At 35.5% G+C, this 21,591-nt stretch overlaps 1 protein-coding gene across 1 annotated transcript in view; it reads left to right on the top strand.

The window, feature by feature from the left end:
* EYS (eyes shut homolog) overlaps nt 1-21,591 on the top strand; it is a 776,683-nt gene that overhangs the window by 237,516 nt on the left and 517,576 nt on the right. Inside the window, exons 14-17 of the mRNA XM_031052748.2 lie at nt 2,310-2,432; nt 4,099-4,212; nt 5,371-5,484; nt 5,925-6,038. Of these exons, the coding sequence (XP_030908608.2) occupies nt 2,310-2,432; nt 4,099-4,212; nt 5,371-5,484; nt 5,925-6,038 (465 nt within the window). The remainder of the gene's footprint in view (nt 1-2,309; nt 2,433-4,098; nt 4,213-5,370; nt 5,485-5,924; nt 6,039-21,591) is intronic.

Here is a 21,591-nt window from a genome sequence, read left to right as displayed (position 1 = left end):
GCTGAATCTGTTTTGATGAGAAACCTTATACAAAAAAGCTGTTGAATATTAAAATTGGTCTCTGAAAACCACCACTCTGTTCTTCAGCTTAGTACAGTAATTTTATATATTTTTCTATGCTGCAATACTTTGATAATTTATTCAAGACACAGAAAAAAACATGCATAGGGTAAGAATTTTATTTCCAATCTATAAAGTTACCATGAATATTCTTTTTTAGCTTGTCAAAACCCTGTTTTTCCTATATTCAATATCTCTACTTGGATGACAGTCATATAAGCACATGTAACAGTTATATTGTATACCCATTACCATCATTGATTAATGTTTCCATTTTACTTCTTTATCATAAATTTTTATATTAGCTTTATGCAGTACTTCAGTAAGCAGATGTTAACAGCTATTGACGAAGGCAAAAATGAGAGATGCTTAAATTTTTAATAGCAGTCAACAGGGAGGAAAACTTCAGCTATGTGAAAGCATTGCACAGCTGGTGTTTGGGATGGAATAGAAACATAGCTTGAAGACACCTTTCTGCATCTACTTATTTAGAAACCAAAGTGACTGCATGTGTAGGGCAGCTTTAATGTGCATTGTCTTGTATTTATGCCTCAAAGGGTTGCTATAGAAGCCAAGATTTCTAACGTACAGTATCTTTCAGCAATTTACTTTGATGGTCAGAAATTGCTGTCTTACCTCATCTAACCAGCTGTTCAAAATCTAAAGAAAATCTTCCATATCAGGAGCTCTTCAATTGTGCCCTAAAGATACAGTTTACATTTCCTTTAATTTGAAGACTACTCTCAAGCAGGATTGAACTTTTAATATTTTGTCATAATCTACTACTTTGGATCTGCACTTAATAAATTCTATAGAAACAGGGTTATATTTAATTTTAAAAGCTGTCACAGCACTGTATAGGAATACAAATATTTCTAACAACTTTGTCAGAGGCTGATTCTTCTTTCTCCTTGTTGAGTAAAATGTTGATGAGCATCGCTTAAAACTAATTCTGAAGGTTTATATATTCCATTTTGTGATTTTGTGTTCCCCTTGTTTCAAAGGTCAGGTGTAGAGTAACTCCGCTGTTCTGGCAATACCTATGCTACTGAAGAGTACTATTCTTTTATAAATCTTTACTGAAATGAAATGAAATGTGAAGTTCAGATCTTTAGCCAGACTTGGCATCCAAGCTTTTAAGACATTGGAATTAATGATATTTAGCTCAGTGAAGCAAATCTTTAGTTAAAGTCTTTAATGACTTTTCATGCTGTAATTGTTAAATTATAATAAATTGGTCCAGTCCCTTTTGATCTTTTCTGGAACATTATTTTTGCAATGATCTAAAAATGTTTAGAAACTTTTAAAGTGTTTTGTTAATGAGAGAACTGAAAACAGTACTTCTTATGCTTTAACTGACTGGTTTGTTATGACAAAAGTCAAAACAAGATGTCTAAAGTTGGAAACCTGGCATTTATGTTCAGCACTTGGAACCTTGCTCCACACACAGTGAGTGAATTTTTAATTGCTTTTATATCAATTAATTTAAAAAAAAGATATTGGATTTGAAAACAACTGGGTTTTAGTGAAAAAAGAATGTTTATTTACAACTAAAGGTGTTGTTATCAGTGAACCATGTGACTTTATTTCTGGGTGATGGCTCCACAAACTAGAATATTATGGCCAGTATAACTTAGCTGTAAAATGTAGATTCTCGTTTTATCTTAGAATATTTTTTTTTATTTTTGTGCTCATGTAGCACTTGAATAAGAAGCACAGATGCTCAATATTTCATAAGATTAGGTTTCTTATTAATTGTAAGTTAAGTGGTTCAAAAAATCAAAATCAGTAAGTTGCTTAATCTGTTAGATATTGTAATATCAGCTTTATTACAGAATGTGTTGGGACAGTTTTAATTTTTTGGCTTGGAAACAGGATGTTTTCTTAGTGTAGTGTACACAATACCACAATAAAAATGAGAAGGCTTTCTTCAACAGTGTGCTTATTGATACTTCAATAAAAATGGGAATATCTGCATAAAACAACTTGAAGAATTTGCCATCCTATCAAATTCTCGTGAAGACCCATTGTAGGTTGAATGGTTTGCGTTATTATTGTAAGTAATGGCTTTTTCCCAGAGTTCTTTTGTTTCATTTAGAACTGCTTTGATTATGAAACTGAAACTTTTAAATTTTATTTTTAAATATAAGAACATAAAAGTTTTCCTCAAAATTGGTCTTGCACTCTCTTTGCTCAGACTAAATGTGATAATACATTTTTTTGTCTTCTGTTACTCTATTTTTCATTAGGTTTTACTGGTCAGTTTTGTGAAGTGGCTGTTGCTGCCTGCCTGTCACAACCATGTGGAGCCTCCAGCATCTGTAAAGACATAGTGGATGGCTACATTTGTTTCTGTGCACCTGGTTTTATAGGTGGGTTCAAAGAGTATTGTTTAGTTTGTTTAAGTCAGTCCTAAACCACAGAGAAGAAGGTTATTCAAAAGTAGCAATACATATAAATTAGCCATGTGCCTCTGATTCAGGAAGAAGCAACTTTTATTTCCTGGCACACAGATGTACTTAGCTGTGTAAGAGTATTCAGCTGTAAAAAATACTGACTACAAGAGACTATTTCCACCCCAGTAATTCTTACTGTATACTGGTTTAGACAGTGTCTTTCTTACACTGATGTGATTGCAACTCCCAGCCGTATGCAAGCTGGTCTTACTCTTACAAGAAACACAAAGCAGATAAATTAAGACTGCAGTGACAAGGGCCTTAACTGTCAAATACACATCCAAGATCTGGGCAGGTTCAACTATTGATGCTTAAGCTTGCCCAGCCAGGTCATTGTCATTAGTAAAAAGTCTGAATAGATTAAAATTAGTAATTAAAATCAGTTTGGTTATGTCAGCATACTGTCATGGTAATTACAGAGTACAGTGTTAACAAAAAAACCCAAACAAAAACCCAAACAAAACAAAAAAAAATCTTTCTAGACACAGTTTCAGATCTTTTAGACTTTTTGATCACCTCTATGATAAAATAATCAAGTGAAATAGGAATTCCCTGAGTGGCAGATCAGCTCTAGAGCCCAGATTCATCCTACCCAGCTGAAGGGACTTTGATGGGTCTCCTGAAGCAGGAATAAGAATATACTAGAATCTTTCTCAATAGTTGTGGAAAACACAGACAACCAGTGGAATTCAGATCTTGAGCAGACTTCATACCTCTTAAATTGTTGCTCTATGTCCTAATGTAGGCATCCATTTAGACGAAGGATCTGTAATTTAATAGCTGTAGTATTTGTGTCTATAATACAGTGAAATTTTATGTCTTGTTTCTATGGCTGGTTTATTATCAAAATATAAAAGTAAAATTGATGTTATTTTCGCTAATTCTTGGTGAGGTCTTATTTTATTTAAATGTTTCTTTAAATTTTGAAATCTACAAAATTGATTAATAATTTTAAGTCATACATTTTCTGTGTCCAAATGAAGTCCTCAAAATGCCTCTGAAACATTCAGGAACTTTTCACCTCCTTATTAGACATAAGTAATTAGAAACTTGAATCCATCATCTGTTTGGATAATTCACATGCAAAATGCAAATAAATACTTTCTGAGCTTTGTTTTACGTTGAAGGCCAGAAAAAAATATTAAGTGCATCAATTTCAAGTGCAAATCTCCATAAAAAAATAATAGAAAAAGGAAATGAATGGAAAAAAACCCAAAACCTAACAACATTATAGAAAAAGACTGTGGTATTTTAATATTTGGTATTAGAAATAATTTTTAAACTTTTATGTTGTTTCAGGGAAACTCAAAATTTATTGCTTTTAAAATATGAAAAAATGAAAATTTTGTATTACCTCTGTAAATTAATCTATGAAATTCCCTCAGATCTTTGTTAAGTATTATATATTCAATTCACTCTTGCCTTTAATCAACAAGAAATTAATTCCCCAAAGACTGTTCAGGGCTCACTGATAAAAGCTCTCTGTACCTAACCTCAGTTATTTCATCATGTTGTTGCTGCTTTCACTGGTAACTCACCACCAGTATGTTCCTACTGAAATGAATCCTTCACTCATTTCCAGGTAATAACTGTGAAACTGAGGTGGATGAGTGTCTTAGTGACCCTTGTCACAATGGAGCTACTTGTGTTGATCAACTGAATGCCTTCAGTTGCATCTGTCAAGATGGATTTCAAGGTATTAAAAAATCAGAAAACTATGACTTCGCAAATTTATTTTGAGTGTTACACCAATTTTTTAACATATTGGATGAGATACATGTATACTTTAGTGTCATCAGAGGTTGTAAATATGCAAATTCAGCATAAGTGCATCTTGACTAAAGTTATCTAATTTGCTTTTATGACAGCATAGGACTAGGTGTTTTTTACTGGCTGATGGCTTAGCTGTTGAAAATGGATCAGTGGGAGCGTCAGTGAAATTTTGCAAATGGAAGATACTATTTTCTGTAAGCTTTTTAAACTGCTGGCAGATTTAATAGAATCAGAGAAAAACTGGGAAAGGTTTTTGTTCTTGGCATATTTGTATAATTTATATGAAAAATGTAATCGCTTTGATAAGTGCATGCATTAGTATCTGCAGCTATTTTTTGCTTTCAGCTCAGATTAAGAATTTAAACTGCATCCACTTTATTTTTAGTGCATCATATTTTAAATATCATGGATTTTTAGTCACTGAAATACAAAACAACCTGTAATTCAAATGTTACAGGGCAAAATATATTTCTACTGCTAGCTATATTAAGAACAGCTATAATTTGCATTTTTACTTAGTAAGATTCTTTCAACTTCCCAAACCACACGATTGATGTCATTTTTCATTTATTCTTCAAATGCAAAAAAAACCCAAAGTTCCCCTAGAAATGTTAGCAAATGAGTATTTTATGCTTTAAATAGCTATGTACTTGTTATTTATAGTCTCAACTGGAATACATTGTGTTCTTGTATACATTGGACCTCTTTTTCCCTTTTTTGGGAGTATCTCTATTGCCTAATCATGAATGTAAGGAATATTTTCTCTCATGTGAGTGCAGTGCAGTCTGTCATATTTAATGCTATTTGTTTTCTATTCTTCTATATTTATATAGAAAGAAAATTGCTTGAAGCCTTGCAAATCTGTTCATTGACTGTACTTTTTATTTTTTTAAGAAAACTAGTGAACAGCTTAAACATTAAAAATATCAACATACTGTCATAGATGGCTAAATTTGAATATAAAATGGATGTCAAATAGATTCCAATATGTGAACTATCTTCACTTAAAATAAAATACGGTATTTAACTATATGTGCTATGCAGTAACTTCTCTTCCCTTTGCCTGATTGTATATTTATAGGCACAACTTGTGAAGCAAATATAAATGAATGTCACTCTTCGCCATGTCTTCATAATGCGTCATGTGCGGACCTTATTGGTGGTTATGAATGCAGCTGTTTGCCTGGCTTCACTGGTGAGTTGTATTCATAGAAAACCTTGTTTTTCACGTGGAGGTAGCCCACAAAACATCCATTAAGACATCACTGACTAATTTGCTTGTGTTTCCTTCTCATTTCTCTTTATCTGCCCCGGTCTAATGTTTCATTTGCATTCCAACAAACTGGAACACTGACTCCATCTGTAAACTAAAGAGCACAAGATAAATTAGCTTGCATTTAAAAAGGCCTTCAAAGCTTCCACACAGAGGGAAGATTAGTTACCATTTAGCAACTCAAAAATAAGTTGTTACTTATTTGTGGTGATAAGAATTTAATGGATGCTGACATTATTATGTGTGTCTCTTTATTTGGCTGATTTATATTAGTTTCTCCTCACAAGTTGCTTAAGATTCTTGTGATGCAAATGAATTAGTAATTGTCTTAACGAGTGCTCAAATCCTTCATCTTTTCGAAGGTGCAAGATGTGAAACAGATATAGATGAGTGTGCTTCATTTCCCTGCAAGAATGGAGCCACCTGCATTGACCAACCTGGTAATTATTTCTGCCAATGTGTGGCTCCGTTTAAAGGTAATGAACACCAAGGGAGAGGGGAAAGCAAACATAATTAACTTTAGAAAGCATTTCTGTCAATTGTCTGAACTCATTTCACCTTCCTACAGCATTATTAGTCCTTCATTTTCCCAGGCAAAGCTTTTAAAGTGACCAGCCAATTATGCCTTAAGCTACAAGTAATGTGGAGTAAACTTTGTTTATACATCTATTACGAGTTTTTATTTATTAATAAAACTGGATAGTTTCAAATCAGTTTGTTAACAGAATAAGATTATTTACAAAATGAAAAGCATTAGGCTGCCTTTGCAAAGATTGGTTGCTTTTCTACACATTTTCCTCCCTAATTTGATTGATCAGTCTCTAAATTATTTTTTTATTATCAGAAAACAATTTATAGTTATCTTGGAATCCGTAAATTTTGTGTGATTTTTGCTATTGAAATTTAAAGGAATGTATTTAAACGAAATACACTTTAAATGCAAGCTTTATTGTGATATTTTTGTAGAAATTTTGGGGGTTTAATTTTAAACACTGACTCACTTGTTACAAAAACTTAAAATAACAAATTGTGTGGTGTTTCTTAAGCAAATCTAGTTCAAGTGATAATCTCAATTATAGGCACTTGTTGATTTATAAATTAAATATAAGCACATTTTTTCCTCCTGCAGTTCAATGTAATGATACATACTTAGGATTCTGGAATAATCATTAAAAGGCAATTTTCTTGGTATGTTGAGACAGCAGGGCTTTTTCCCTTTAGGGAAGATTGTTGCATTAAATTCATCACTCATGAGAAAAGAGTGAGCTCTAGTATTTGCTCATATTATTTTAGTTAATGGTCAAAATTTAGTTTGTTATTTTTATTAGTTTTAATTTATGTTCAGCTAAATAAAATGTAGTATAATAACAAGTAAATGAGTACTGCAGTATCAGAATTGCCGCTGCTCAGAAAGATGTAAAATAATTTTCAGTGCATGGTTAGAAATCCTGGTCTCTTAAGTAATTGTTTCACAAAGAGAAAGATTTTCAGAGGACTTTAGTATTCGTTTAGATATTTAAGTAAATAATTAAAATTTCAGAAAGCCAGTATTTCTGTAGTTACCCTCCAGGAAGCTAGGAGTGTCTAACACTCTTGATGGAGAATTTAAACCCTGCTGCAAAGATTTGTAAGTGCTAACTGAGCTTCTCTAAAAACATAATATTCTTGGTACAGAATGTCTAGAATCTGTAGGATTCTTGTTGAAATACAAGATTCTTTGAGATTGTTTACTTCATTACAGTTTTTTCTCGGCACCTTTCAAGATCAAATTCTTGTAATAATGTTACCTAGATTTATAGTGTTATAAATAAAAGCATAATTAGTTTCATATGATAACTTTACCTCAGTCTCACACCATCTGCTTATTTAATATTAAACTCCTGTAAATGTAGTCTTCAGTAGATTCTCAGTAAGCCAACATAATGGCTAGTTAAACTGTGTTTTCTAATTGTGTGGAAATACTCATATTACTATAACAAATATCTTTTTGTATACCAGTTAGAGAATATAGAATTGTTTTATTAATGAAGTAAATACATTATATTAATTGTAGGATTTATACAAGAATAATTGTTTTATTTTTGGAATATTTTAATATATTTTCTTGATTATGCTTTTCTCAGTGGAAAGGCATAAATGATTATTATGAATGTTGTAATTTACTTGGAAAGTGATCTAAAGTTTTACTTCCACAATGCATTTTAATCTTCTGATTCTCCTGTCACAGAATCTGACTGGAAGGGTATGCACCACTATTAGTAACATAATATACCAGTTGATCAGGATTTGTATAGTTGACCTCTGCTATGTAGAATGAAGAATTAAGGAAGACAGGGCATGATTTGGACATTCAGGTGCATTCACATAAAAAGGTAGTCTGTCAGATTAAGCTAGGAATGGATTCTATCAATAAAAATGGGTTAGCATGCATTTATTTCTTCCTAATATTCTTGACTATTCTGTTTATTTTGACAAGGAGACTATTCAAGATATATCTGGATTTTTTCTTTTTTTTTGAAACGTCAAACAGTTCAAGCTGTGCAAAGTAGCTCTACAAGCCTGATTTGTGGATGATGTTTCAGTATTTCTGTGAGCACAAACCTCCTTTAGGAAATCTGATTTCCATGGTAAAGTCAATGCACGAGGAGCACTCAAGATGTCCTCTGATGCTGTTGCTTTAACCCTAACAGTGGCAGAGCTAATTAAATTCCTATCAGTGTTCCCCTGACAGAAGATTTACACACACATAGTGTAGATCACTTGTTTTTCTATATATTATAGTACTTCATTGGAATTATTGCCACTAAAATTGCCACTTTTGACTTTTTGAAGTGTTCAGCTGAACAGCTTCAGAATACAAGCAGTCCATCTATGCATAATTCAAAAGATAACTGAAGAAACTCTTAAGAATTCCAGGTACAAAATACCATCCTTGTCAACTTCCAATAATGGTCTAATTACTAAATATGATAACTGAAGTCTTTACATCTTCACCCAAGTTCCTTGTCCTGTGGAAGAAAGAACTGAATTTCTGTTTTCCAAAATCACAGACCTTTACCTGTAGGCCTGATAAAGTATGAAATAATGAATTTCAAATTCTGTTTACTTCTATGTCATAACTCTTTTGACCTTGGTTTGGGGAAAGCTGAAGATTTGATTAAAGGAAAAAAATTATACCAGATTATGTTATTACTGAAAAGATTCTCATGTAAACCCACACAGAAAGTAGAAGTTACTGAGCATATGTTGCAACTAAGGCCAAATGGAGAAAAAATAATAGCATGTAGACTTATATGATATGGTTTTGCTATTTATAATAGTTATCTATGCCACAAATACTATATGTGTTTGTGAATATATTCTAATTACCCCAATATGACAGTCATATTCTCTATGTCTGTCTGCTTTCAATGGTGTTATGTCAGTGATCTGTAGAGTACAAATTACTATTACAACTGTTACACCTCACACTTAAATGATGAAATGCTATTTACCATGCAGCCACTCACGCATACTGTAGTATAATGTTCTTCTCATACAAGATTTAATCTAAGTACATATCTGGTATAGTTGCTTCTGCTTTGTTCTAATGTATTAGTCCCTGCAAATATGATACTGTTTAAGAAATCTCTCCCTCTTCTGCTCATTTTCTATCGTATCTGAGGTACAACACTGATAGTCCTGTATATTGGACATTTTTTATCACAGGACATTCTGAAATTAAGTTCTTCAGAAATAGAGAAAGGGATCAGCTGGTTTTCTGTTGTGTTCCCTACTGGCAGAGTAACTGTTGGGACTGGGAGCATGAAGGAAGATAAACTTGATTTGGGTGGAGGACAAATCAAAGATTTTGATATTAGTAACAGGAGACAAACAGCTCAGAAGTACATTCAGCTGCAGTTCTGGCCAGTACATTATCAGTGGTAGTCTTTGGCAGTAATTTATCTATTACAGTGTTAAGAAGGCTTCTCAGCCCTCTTATGAGCTTGATTCCATTATAGTATCCTAGCTGGGGAGTTATTATAACAACTTTTCTATTAGGATATTGATTCTACAATTGTAGCTTTTCTATAATGGTATCACAGTTATTAAAGAATTGATACTAAGTGCTTCAGAGAGCAGTGTGTGAGAAATATACTGTGAGACTGTATCTCATTTAGGGGTCCTAACAGTTTCCTGGAAGGTAGAATGAAAGCTCCTACATTTCTATAAGAAAATATTGTCTTGTTCACAGACAATTCAAGAATTAATAAATTTTATAGTCTGTCATGTTTTATCTATATATAAAAATATATATCTGCACTTTACCTATATTTATATCCATGCTGTTCCATGTAGAAGCATGTTAAATGCAGACCTGAAAAAAATTATTTACAGAGAATAATAGGAAGCAGAAGTTTGTAATAATCATATTTTGAAATCAATATGCCCTTTAATTTTCAATGAAAAACTCTACATTCTTTCTGCTGAGTAAAAAGAAAAAATTCCAAACCTCCAGTCACCCCATATTTTTTTCAGTCCCTAGCTGTTCTCCATGAGAATTTAATGAAGTACATTTTTTATCTTAAGCTAGTTATTTTGTTACAAGGCTGAAAAATATCCATTATATTCTTCTAGCTGTGCCAGAAAAATCAAAACCCTTTTTGGATTGCTACAGTTTTATTTGTTTTCCGTAGTTTTAAGTCTTCATATAACTTAAAGCTGGAGAAGAACATCAGTTTACAGGTTTTACCTGGAACTTTCTTTTTTGTGTGAAAGGCAGGAATGCCTGCATTTCATTCAGTTGTTCGAAGGTATCATGGTAGAAGACATGCTCACATGCTCCACTGATAAACACCAGTTTACTGTTTCTTGGTAAAACTGGCCCACTACATAATGAATGAGTATTTCTTATACTTCTGAGTTGTTCTAAAATTACATGTCTACTTTCAAGGTACCTCTAGGTGCTTCACCACAGTCATTAGCATTTCCATCCATATTTAGATGTATTGATGGGTTTGGTGTTTTGTAAGAACTTTGTAGAATATTCAGATATTCTTCTAAGAGCCAGGTCTGTAACAATAAATGCAAGTTCACTGTTCACCACTTCGGAATGCCAACATTTTTATGTATTACATGGCCACATCAATAAAGTGAGTTATAGCTATTAGACATAGTCCTTGTTAAGAGTGTAGCCAAGGGGCATTGTCCCTGTATTAGGCATGCTGTTTTTCAGTATTCTTAGCATGCAAAAGGAGAATGGTCTCACTACAGTTTTTGGATCAGCTGGTTTTTATGGAAAATAAAGTAGGACTTATAAAGCTGCTTTATTCGTATTTAGGATTAAAAACTAAGAAGAGATCTTGCATTCCCACACCACACTGAAAATTTTCCCCATTTTCTACACCGGTATTTAAGGAAAAGGGTGAACCAAACTAATTTTTGACTAGCAACATTTCTGTGACGCATGGACTGAGCCAGTGTTCTGCTATTTCCAACGAAAGCTCAGGGAGGAAGAATTCAGATAGAGACTGTATATTTGATATGTGATAGCCCTGTAAGTGTTGACATTTGTTTTGGTTTTTTTTTCCTTAAAAAAAAAGGCAAACAAAAAAACCCAAACCCTGTTTAGTAACTTGGTTTTAATAAATGGAGCAATGTGCAAAGAAGTTTATCCTTTGATCCAGATTATTGCACGACTCATTTTAAAAAATGCATTGTATGTGCTTGGTCTAGATGCTGCTAATAGGTATGACCTTTTTAATCAAATATATGTAATTGTAGAGGAAAATTGAAATTCAGTTCTGAGGAAATGTCTACTTATTTGTTGCAGCCTTAATGACACATGTCTCCAAATGTGTTCCAATTAAGATTAAAGCAAAAATGGTAATTGGCCATTAAACATGTTGCAAAAGAAAGTAAACTAGTGAGAAAGGCAACTCAGCAGAAAAAAAAATGCTTAAGTCTGTTGAAAAGCAAGAGTAATAATGGAGTTTTCAGCACAGGACACTCTATTATGGGAACAGCTAATTACAAAACAGATAATAAGTAAGAAATGTAAGTGCTTGTGAAGCCAAAAAAACTGGAGTGGAGATAATGGAGCAATTACTTTTTCAGTGCTCATAGGCCAAATTTCAGTCTTCCCTGTGCCAAGACCCAGCAAAAAAAAAGCAGTTATGCAAGACCTGTGGCTCTTTCTAGCATATCTCTGTGTTAGATCATGAAATAATATCTTCTGTTCAACGTAATTTTATACCTGGTTTTCCCATTCTCTTGACACTGAACAGCCAAATAAAATTTTATTTAGGGAAAAAGGAAACTGATGCTTAGAACTATGAAGCACACTTTGCATCACATAGAAGATTTTTTGTGGATAGAGAAGCAGAGTGGCCACATTTGTGGTATATTAAGTAGAAAATATGCATTACCTCTAAGCAGTAGAGAAGATTTTTCTAAAAAAGCTATACAATGCCTAAGTGGGAATTACTATGAGCTGGTACTTGCTCTTGGCTCGTGTTTGAAGTCACTGCAGAACTTCTTTGGAATTTTTTTCTGGCATTTCTACTGATTTTTCTATGGTTTTGAAAAGTTGCCATCTAGATACCTAAATTCAGGTGTTCCTGCTTCCAAAATGAAGCAATTGAGTGAGCAAGTCTTTTGCCTAGTCATTTCTAGTGTCAATTTAGACAGTCTTGGGTATGCAAGATATCTGTATGGGCCTGGCAGATACAACAAACTCTGGGAGATCCATAGCCTTCCAGAAGAGCACCAAGAACACAAAGGCATCTTTAAAAGCCCTGTTTGCTGAACTCTGCACATACAAATTCAGTGACGTATATGTGGTAGTTCCAGCTCTGCTATAAGTTTGGAGCTTGGGACACATCTTGATCCACAAGAAAAATTTTCTAAGCCTTTACAGCCATGACTATGCTGGGAATACTGCACTTGTAAATCCAGTCATCTACAGCAGATAGGGGATTTGAATTTCATTGATCAAGTTGTGTGAATGGTGTACAAGAAACTCAGTTGGAAGGAGATATAAGTTATGTAGATAATACAAAGTATATTCACTGCAAAAGAGAATCTGTATGGATCTGATCCTTAATTTTCCAGAAAATATGGGCAAACCACAATTTTTTAAGACTTAAAATATTGTTACATTTTCCCTGACAACCCTACAAATTAAGAGGACATTGCTGTTGCTCAAACAAAAGTTTAACAAATTTGGCTTTTTTTTTTTCTTTGGCTGGTAAAACAAAAGCTTGCAGCTTTATTTTTCTACATGGTGGGCCTATTTATGGTGTAGGGTCATCTGTTGAATATACAAATAAAAGTAATAAAAAAACCCCTGATAGCAGCTGCTATAAATAATGTCTGGCCAATCTCTCACATTTTAAGAAAATGAGATCAGGATCTCAAAACACTGAAGGGTTTGGCCACCTGAACTGAAGCTGGCCATTCCTATATCTGAAAATTACATTTAAAAAACCTGAGTTTGATATCAGCTTTCTTCAAGTTTTAATCATATATATGTAATTCCAGTTAAATTCTGATGTAATAAACTAAGATAAGATAAAAGAACGAAAAGCACTCCCATTGCATGGCATCTCAGTAGGAAATAAACCTTTGGTATTTTTTTCCTTAGTAGCATTCTTTTATTTTCTGAGAAAGAGTGAAGCATCCTTTTACTTTGAAATGTAAAATCCACAGATGTGAATACAGATATATCTTCATGAATACAGGCGTATCTTCATTGTTTAGTAGCTGTAAACTGGTATATTTTAAAACAAAAAAATACACCTAAATAATGTATTCAATTCCTGCTTTTGTCTATTTTTACAGAAATTTATACAGGTATGAAGCAATAACATATGTGTCTCTGTGTGGTTTTAATTTTGAAGTTTGTGATGTTGGTCTATCACATGCTTTGTTCCAGCATGTTGCATGGTCTGCATTACCATAGAGAGTTAAGGAAATGTTTTACTTGAAAAGTACTAAGTATTGCTTTTCAAACATCCTTGCTTTAAAAAACAAACTTACCGATTTTCAGTTAATGTAGATTTCACAGAAAATGTCTTTTCATAGATTGCATGTAGTATCACAGAACAATACTTCTCACGGAAAGTAGAATTTGCATTCCAGGGAAAAGATGGATTTGTTATATATTTGAACTGAAAGGACTGGCTATGTTTTTGAACTGTTAAAGTAATACTTGGCTTAATTTCAAGTAATATCGATATGTGCATGCTTCTGCTGGGTTGTTTTTTTTTATTGCTCTTTACTTCCAGGGTGCTTCTGGGTTTTTTATTTACATTTACTAGCCTTTAATCATCTTAGCTGTGGAGGTGTTTTGTTTTCTTCTGCCATAAAATAGATCAAGCTAAGCAGACAGTTTATAAAATAATGGCAATCTTAGAGGTACTTCTAAGTAATAGAAAATCGTAGAAAATTAAAATTTTGAATTTTTACTAGAGACTATTTCCTACTTAGCATTAAGACATTTAATCTTTAGAGTTGCAAGGATCTCAGATTTTAAGCATCTAACTTACTACTCATTAGTGTTCCTGTGATTTTAAGGTAAGTTTATGAAAACCTTTGCGGATGGGAGCTATTGAGCTGTATAAAGTTGATAAAAAACTAAACCACAGATTTCTATGAAATGGTAAATTTTTTAATTTTTTTTTTAATTACTATATCACTAATTTCAAAAGAACAGTTATATGAAAAGCAGAAAGTAGCATCAACATTTAGGTCATTAATTTAGAGGAGAGGGATCTGGGGGGTTTATGTAGCCTTCCATTGCATTTGTACACTGGAATATCTCCCATAACTAAACACATTTTATTCTTTCCTTACTGACATCCTTTAAGCTGGTCTAATTTTCTCATTTCATTGGAGCAAAATGCTGTTAACTTCATTCATATTATACATTCTTTTTCATCAAATTCATAACTGTGGTGAGAAGAGTTTAAGCAAGACTATGCTGATATCCAATTCTACCTGTTTTACAAGGTTACAAAAAATAAAATAAATTTTAATAACAATATTTTGGTTAGCCAGTGTCCAAAGATCAGGTCAGCATTGCAGTTTCTATTGGAGCAGCTAGTAGAACTGGGACTGTGAAACTTCCTGACTTCATAGCTCAACCCAGTCTGGTGCCCAAGTGTAGGTGTTGCTACATGGTTGTACTTCCTCTCTTGTCCAAACCCTCACATGGACCATTTGACAATGATGGCATTTGGTCTGGCTTGAGAGCCTTCTGTCCTCATAAATGCATATTGAACATCAATATTCATTGATGAATATTGACCAAACTATGTGGTATTATTTGGGAAATTGCCACCCAAATGACATACTTGTTCTGGTACTAGCCATAGTTAGTTTATTTTCACTATATTGTTATCATGCCAGCAGTTTGCCATCAGATATATTTTGTCATTGATTCAGTCTGTACTATCATGGCAAAATGCTGACTTTGAAAGCTGTTGTCAAATCTAATTCCTTAAGATGTTAGTAGCAAATGGCTTTTTTATTAAATTATTTTCCAAAAAGAGTAACAATATTGAAGAGATGCCATTTCTGATTATAGGGGAATTATATACTACACATCAACATGTTTCATGTGCAGATTTGTGCTGAGCAAATCAAACAAAGAAACATGAATAGTTTTGCATAAAGAAGTGAAGAATTATCCCTGGTAGTTTATTTTCTGTGTCATTTGTATAAATCAACCTTTTTACTTACAAGAATTGCCTTAACATAACAATCTTTAAAAAAAAAGAAATCTATTCTTTTCAGTGTTCATTTACGTTTGGAGATTCTATTCTAGAAGTATTATAAGCAAACACAGTGGAAAAGAGAACTTACTAATGTTAGCAGAATGGCGTTTCTGAATATGCAATATGCTTCTCACTCCTAAAAAAAAAAAGAAAAAGGATTTTCCAAATGAATATTTCACTATTTCCTATATTGTAAGCTAATAGAGAAACATAGCATAGGCTTATATATATATATATAGAGAGAGAAGTATAATATTTAATTCCATATATTGTGCCACTGAAAAGGAAATTGTCATTTGGCTGACTGTAGTTTAATAATTTGTGCATATCCTTATGGGGTTTGTTCAGGTTTATTCTAATAGCGAGGCTTTTAATTGTCTAGTAAAGTGAAGACAATCTATTCTTGTAATCAATAAAATATAGCTAACAATTAAACAAGCAAAAAGCTTAAACTTGTCTAATGGAAATAAGCACAGTTGGAAAGATATGCTGAACTTACTAATTCATTAATGATCTTCTGTTTGATTCTTTCACATTTGATCTGTTGGGCATACTTTATTTTGCTTTTTTGTCAGCTAACTATGTTTAGGGAACACAAGATTTTTAGTCTGTGATGGCCAATTAAAAAATACGTCAGTGGGAGAAGACATTTTATAAACTGTTTCCCTGGCACAACATTCCTTTCTGTCAGCAGTCACAGGCTTGCTAGTTCAGAAACTTCCAAGATCAAGTGAGAAAATTCTTATAGTAGTGAAAGTATTCAAATTAATCAGTAATAGTTAAACATTTAATATTTATATTTTTGCACAAATATTCTCTAACAAGAAAGAGAAAAATGCAGAAAACAGAAATTCGGATTAATCTACTTTATTAAAGAAATTTTCACCTATAACCTGTTAGCTCCTTGATTTATCCAAATAGCTTTAATCATACATTTACAGCATTGTAAAAAAATGCTGATATGAATTCAAAAGCAGTAGTGAACTCATACTGACAGTTAATCCCCATTGCTTGTTACTATCCGACCTTAATCTTTGTGTGGATGTGCATTTTTCAAAATAATTCCACATTAAAGCAGCCAGCTTTTTCTTGTTTTCTTGCTACTTATATTCATTAGCACTAATAGTCAGTTAATAATTAATCATTTTCAGAATTTTATTGAAATAATATAAACAGTTGTGATCCTCTGAGTGAGGGAATGTTTTTTTAAATTATTAATTCTCAACACTGACAGTTAAAATTAATAGATTCAGGGAAAGGGACTGAGTGGGTGGGAGACACTCTTATTATTTTCTTGTCTTTTTGTTTTTCCCTATCCTCCAGTTTTAATATGAATGAAGTATTTGCCATTTCTGCCAGAAGCAGAGAAAGATATTTCATGCAGTGAGGGGAAGGGAGGAAAAAGAAGTCGAATTTCTAATTAAAGAGTGGTGAAGATTGCTTGAAAGAAGTCACTGAAAAAACTGTTTAGATTACTATTAGCAATTAATACTGTACAGCAAGGTTTGGCTGCATTTGGTAAATAGGATTGTTAACCCAGGTTATCAACTTTGTGACCAGGTTTTATAAATGTCAGGATAATGTAAGTGGTTTTTGCTTTGTGCTGTTTTGTTTTACTATAGCTAGAACAAAAGCAGTAATTTATGTTTCCCCTAATATCTTACAGAGAGAGTAAAAGTCTTTTTTGTCAGGGAACAATTTTGGTGTAATTTCAAATCAGTACAAACTTCACTGGAATTAATATCCTTCCAGGCAGCTACCTTGAGGAAGAATCTGAAGAAGATGTATAAAACAATGCTCCTGCTTGCAGAATGTCATGGGAGGAAGGTGCATGAATTCCTTACTAGCCAGACATGCATCCTGACTGAGCTTCTATGCTGCCAGGGGAAGAAGCCTGGGAGTAAGAACTGTACAGTATCAGTGATGACAAAATACAAAATGCAGGGGTATTTCTTAGAGTCCTTGAAGGGACAAAAGCCTGATACAGAAACAGGATTGGAGGAGGAGGGGAAGGATAGGTAGAGGATATACACAGGCATGAGGGAACAGAGAGTCTGCAACAGTGGATGCTGGAAGGTAATTACTTCTGATAACTTGAAGGAGACTTTCTCTTCACCTGTAGAAGTTCATTTATGGAATAAGTACTGGGCCATGAAAACAGGTGAAGAAGAGTCAGTTTCATCTGGAGAGGCATGTAAGCTGTCTGACCCTGATGCATACACACCCACCAGTAACACTAAAATGAAGCAGTGGTTGACAATACATAAACTCACTCCTCTGAGGGAGAATGGCACCCACCCATTGACCAGATCTGATCTCTAAGGAGGTGTATTTGCATGTCAGATGTCTGGATTCAGGATGCAAGAAACAAATTGCCAAAGCTTCTCTGGTGCCAGCTTATTATCTTTTGCTGCTTATTCATGCAGGAACCAGCAATACTGCCAACAGAAACCCTGAGCATATCAAAAGTGACTAGTGGACTCTAGTAGCAAGGGCAAAGACTGTGTGAGGCAAAGACACTTTTCCACAGCACTGCTGGTACGAATAGGACTCCTGAGGGTTAATATAAGATTAGTGGTACAGGCAAGAGAGGTCCTATTTGAGCAATGAGGTTTGTTTGACAAAGATGGAATAAATCTAAAAATAAAGAGGAGAGAATCTGCCAGCAGGATTGTTAAATCTGAAGAGAATTTTAAACTGCAATAATCAGGGAATTCAGGAAAAAAGAATAAAGGGAAGAGGAGGTAATATGTTATAGAAAAGGAAAATCATCAGTATGAGTCTCTATATTATTGAACAGTTAGGGTTGGAAAGGACCTTAAGATCATCTAAATCCCCCTGCCATGGGCAGGGACACCTCACACTAAACCATATCACCCAAGGCTTCATCCAACCTGGCCTTGAACACTGTCAGGGATGGAGCATTCACAACCTCCACCCCTGTCCATCATCTCTGTAGCCCCATCACAGAAGGCCACCAAATTGGTCAGGCAGGATTTTCCCCTAGTAAAGCCATGCTGGCTGTCACCGAGCACATTTCTCTTTTTCATGTGCCCTAGCATGCCTTCCAGGAGAATCTGCTCCCAGATTTTGCCAGGCACAGAGGTGACACTGACTGGTCTGTAATTCCCCGGGTCATCCATTTTCCCCTTCTTGAAAATGGGGGTTATATTTCCCTTTTTCCAGTCATTGGGAACTTCACCTGTCTGCCATGATTTTTCAAATATGATGGCCAGTGGCTTTGCAACATCATTCGCCAGCTCCTTCAGGACCCGCAGATGGATTTCATCAGGTCCCATGGACTTGTGTACGTTCAGGTTCTTAAGTTGGTCTCAAGCCAGATCCTGTCGTACAGTGGGCCCAAGGTCTAGATATTCACAGTCTCTGCTTCCGCCTTCCAAGACTTGGGTTGTGCTATCAGAGCATTTGCCAGTGAAGACCGAGGCAAAGAAGCCATTCAGAACCTTAGCCTTCTCCAAGTCCTGTGTAGCCAGTTCTCCCGAATTTTTCCGGAGGAGGCCTACATTGTCCTTAGTCTGTTTTTTAGCTACTACATACCTGTAAAATCCCTTCCTCTTATCTTTAACATCCCTTGCCAAGTTTAGCTCCAATTGGGCCTTAGCTTTCCTAACTTGGTCCCTAACTACCCTGACAACATCCCTGTATTCATCCCAGGCCACCTGTCCTTGCTTCCACCCTTTATAAGCCTCTTTTTTCCTGTGAATTTTTCTCAGCAGCTCCTTATCCATCCAGGGGGTCTCCTGGCCCTCCTGCTGCACTTCCTTCTAGTCGGGATGCAACACTCCTGAGCTTGTAGCAGGTGATCCTTGAATATTAACCAAGAGTCTTGGGTGCCCCTGCCGTCTAGGGCTATATCCCATGGAACCTTGCTAAGCAGGTTCCCGAGGAGGCCGAAGTCTGCTCTCTTGAAGTCCAGGGCAGTGAGCTGGCTGCACGCTCTTCTCATTGTCTTGAAGACCTAGAAATTTGACCATCCCGTGATCACTGCATCCAGGACTTCCCTGGAGAGTCACATTTCCAACAAGCCGTTCCCTGTTGGTGAGCACGAGCTCAAGCAGGGCACCTCTCCTTGTCGGCTCCTCTATTGCTTGCAGAAAGAAGTTGTCTTCCACACAATCGAGAAACCTGCTGGATTGCTTGTCCCAAGGAGCCATCCCACCATGTTTCTGTGATGCCTATTATATCATAGCTCTGTAAATGTGCCCACATCTCTAATTCCTCTTGTTTATTCCCCATGCTACGGGCATTTGTATAGAGGCATCTGATCTGAGCTCCAAATGAAGCCAGCTCAGTGGCTGGAGTGGCTAGAATATCACTACATTGCTCAGAGTATTTATTATAGGTGCTGGCAACTGACGGGGTGTGTTGGGATGGAATGATGCTCCCCTCTCCCAACACAACTAGTTTAAAGCATCCTTGACAAGTCTGGCAAGCCTCCCAGCAAAACCACTCTTCCCTTTCTTTACCAGAGCAGCTCCACCATCCCCAGTAGGCCTGGCCTACAAATTTGGGCCCTATGTTCAAGGCACCCGAACCCTTGACTATGACAACACCCTTTTAACCATTTATTAACCTGTCCAATCCTCCTTGCCTTTGGAAGGTCCTCCCCTGTGTCTTGGAGAATTGATGAAAAGACTATCTGAGCTCCAGAACCTCTGACCACCTCTCCCAGAACTCTGTAGTCGTTTATGCTCCTCAGGCTACTACTATCTATATCCCTAGCACCCACATGTATCACTAGAAGTGGGTGATAGTCCGTGGGACTTACTAGAGCAGGCAGCTTCTCTGCAACATCCCTGCTTCATGCCCCAGGTAGGCAACACACCTCCCTTGCAACCGGGTCAGGCCGACAGGTGAGCACTTCTGTCCCTTTCAAGGCAGAGTCCCCTACTACTACAACCAGCTGCTTTTTCCTGGCAGCACCTCACTCTCCTGAGAATCTCAAACTTGTTCATCTCATGATCGCTACAACCAAGGCTGCCCCGGTGAATCACATTTCAAATGAGCCCTTCCCTTTTGGTGAGCACGAGGTCAAACATGGCACCTCTCCTTGTTGGCTGATTTATTACTTGCAGAAGGAAGTTTTCTTCCACAGAAGGTACATGGAGCTCAAAAGAATTACCTGTGAGAACGCATGATCAGGGAAGCTATTACAGTTCTTTGGAGTGCAACTGAGGGCCCATTTCAAGTGCCTACAGACAACTTTCAAATATAGGAAAGAAGGAGTAAGGAGTCTGTGTGCTTTCTTAGTACTACAGCCTCCTGTCGGACGAATAATGTACACCGATATAGCTCAAATTAATGGTATGCTGGAATGGATGGATGCAAGCTCTCTGGAAATACAGGCAGGGGAGATGAGGAACCTGGGTAGAATTTCATGCAAAGCGGTATCTTGAATGCATGGATCTTTGCTATGAAATGAATGGTGCACTACTCAAGCTGATAGGGCAGGTTGAAAACAGAACCATATAAAGAAATACTGTGATGGGTCTCTGCTACAGACAGCTTGATCCAGAAATGTTTATGAACCCATCTTAGGAAACTGGAAAAAAGACTCATGAACACAGGCCTTAGTTCACACTAGGATATTATTATAACCCTAACTTTTGTTGGAAAGATAACATGGAAAAACACGCATAGATTTTTGACCATGCAACAGTTGAGTACAGTTTTTTTGAAACAATTGCAGAGGGAAACAAGTAGGGGAGGTACTTACCTGGATGCTTTATTCGTGAATAAGCAAGAGGTGGCTTGGGACATAAAGGTCAAAACCAGCTTCGGCAACAATGGCAGTGAGATGATAGGGTTTATAGTCCTGAGAGAAATGATAATTTAAAGTAGCAAAATAATGATTTTGGGCTTCAGTGAGCTGACTTCAGTTTGCTCAGGGATCTGCTTGGCAAGCACTCGTTAGAGACTGCACTCAAGGGAAAACTGATTTATCTTGGACCCACTGATTTATTTTAAAAGACAGTTTCCTCAAAGCAGTTCTTTCCAGTGTGCAGAAACTAGAGATGTGACTGACAGAAAAATGGACAAATGGAGAACTCCTGCCTCTGCTTAAAGAGAAGAAGTGCACAGAAGATAGATGCAGTGGGAAAGCTAAAGGGCAGGTGAGGCTAAAACTATAAAGGAAAGTAAGGGCAAAAAGAAAGATTTCTATAAGTTTGCCAGTAACGAAGACGGAGAAAAATGTGATCACATTGCTGAATGGAAGAGTCTGAGGTACTCAATGCCTTTTTTAGGCTGT

The sequence above is a fragment of the Melopsittacus undulatus genome, chromosome 3 (genome assembly GCF_012275295.1).
Source record: "Melopsittacus undulatus isolate bMelUnd1 chromosome 3, bMelUnd1.mat.Z, whole genome shotgun sequence".
Classification (NCBI taxonomy): Eukaryota; Metazoa; Chordata; class Aves; order Psittaciformes; family Psittaculidae; genus Melopsittacus; species Melopsittacus undulatus.
The sequence above is the reverse complement of the archived record's forward strand: the minus strand, read 5'-3'. Positions and strand labels throughout refer to the sequence as shown.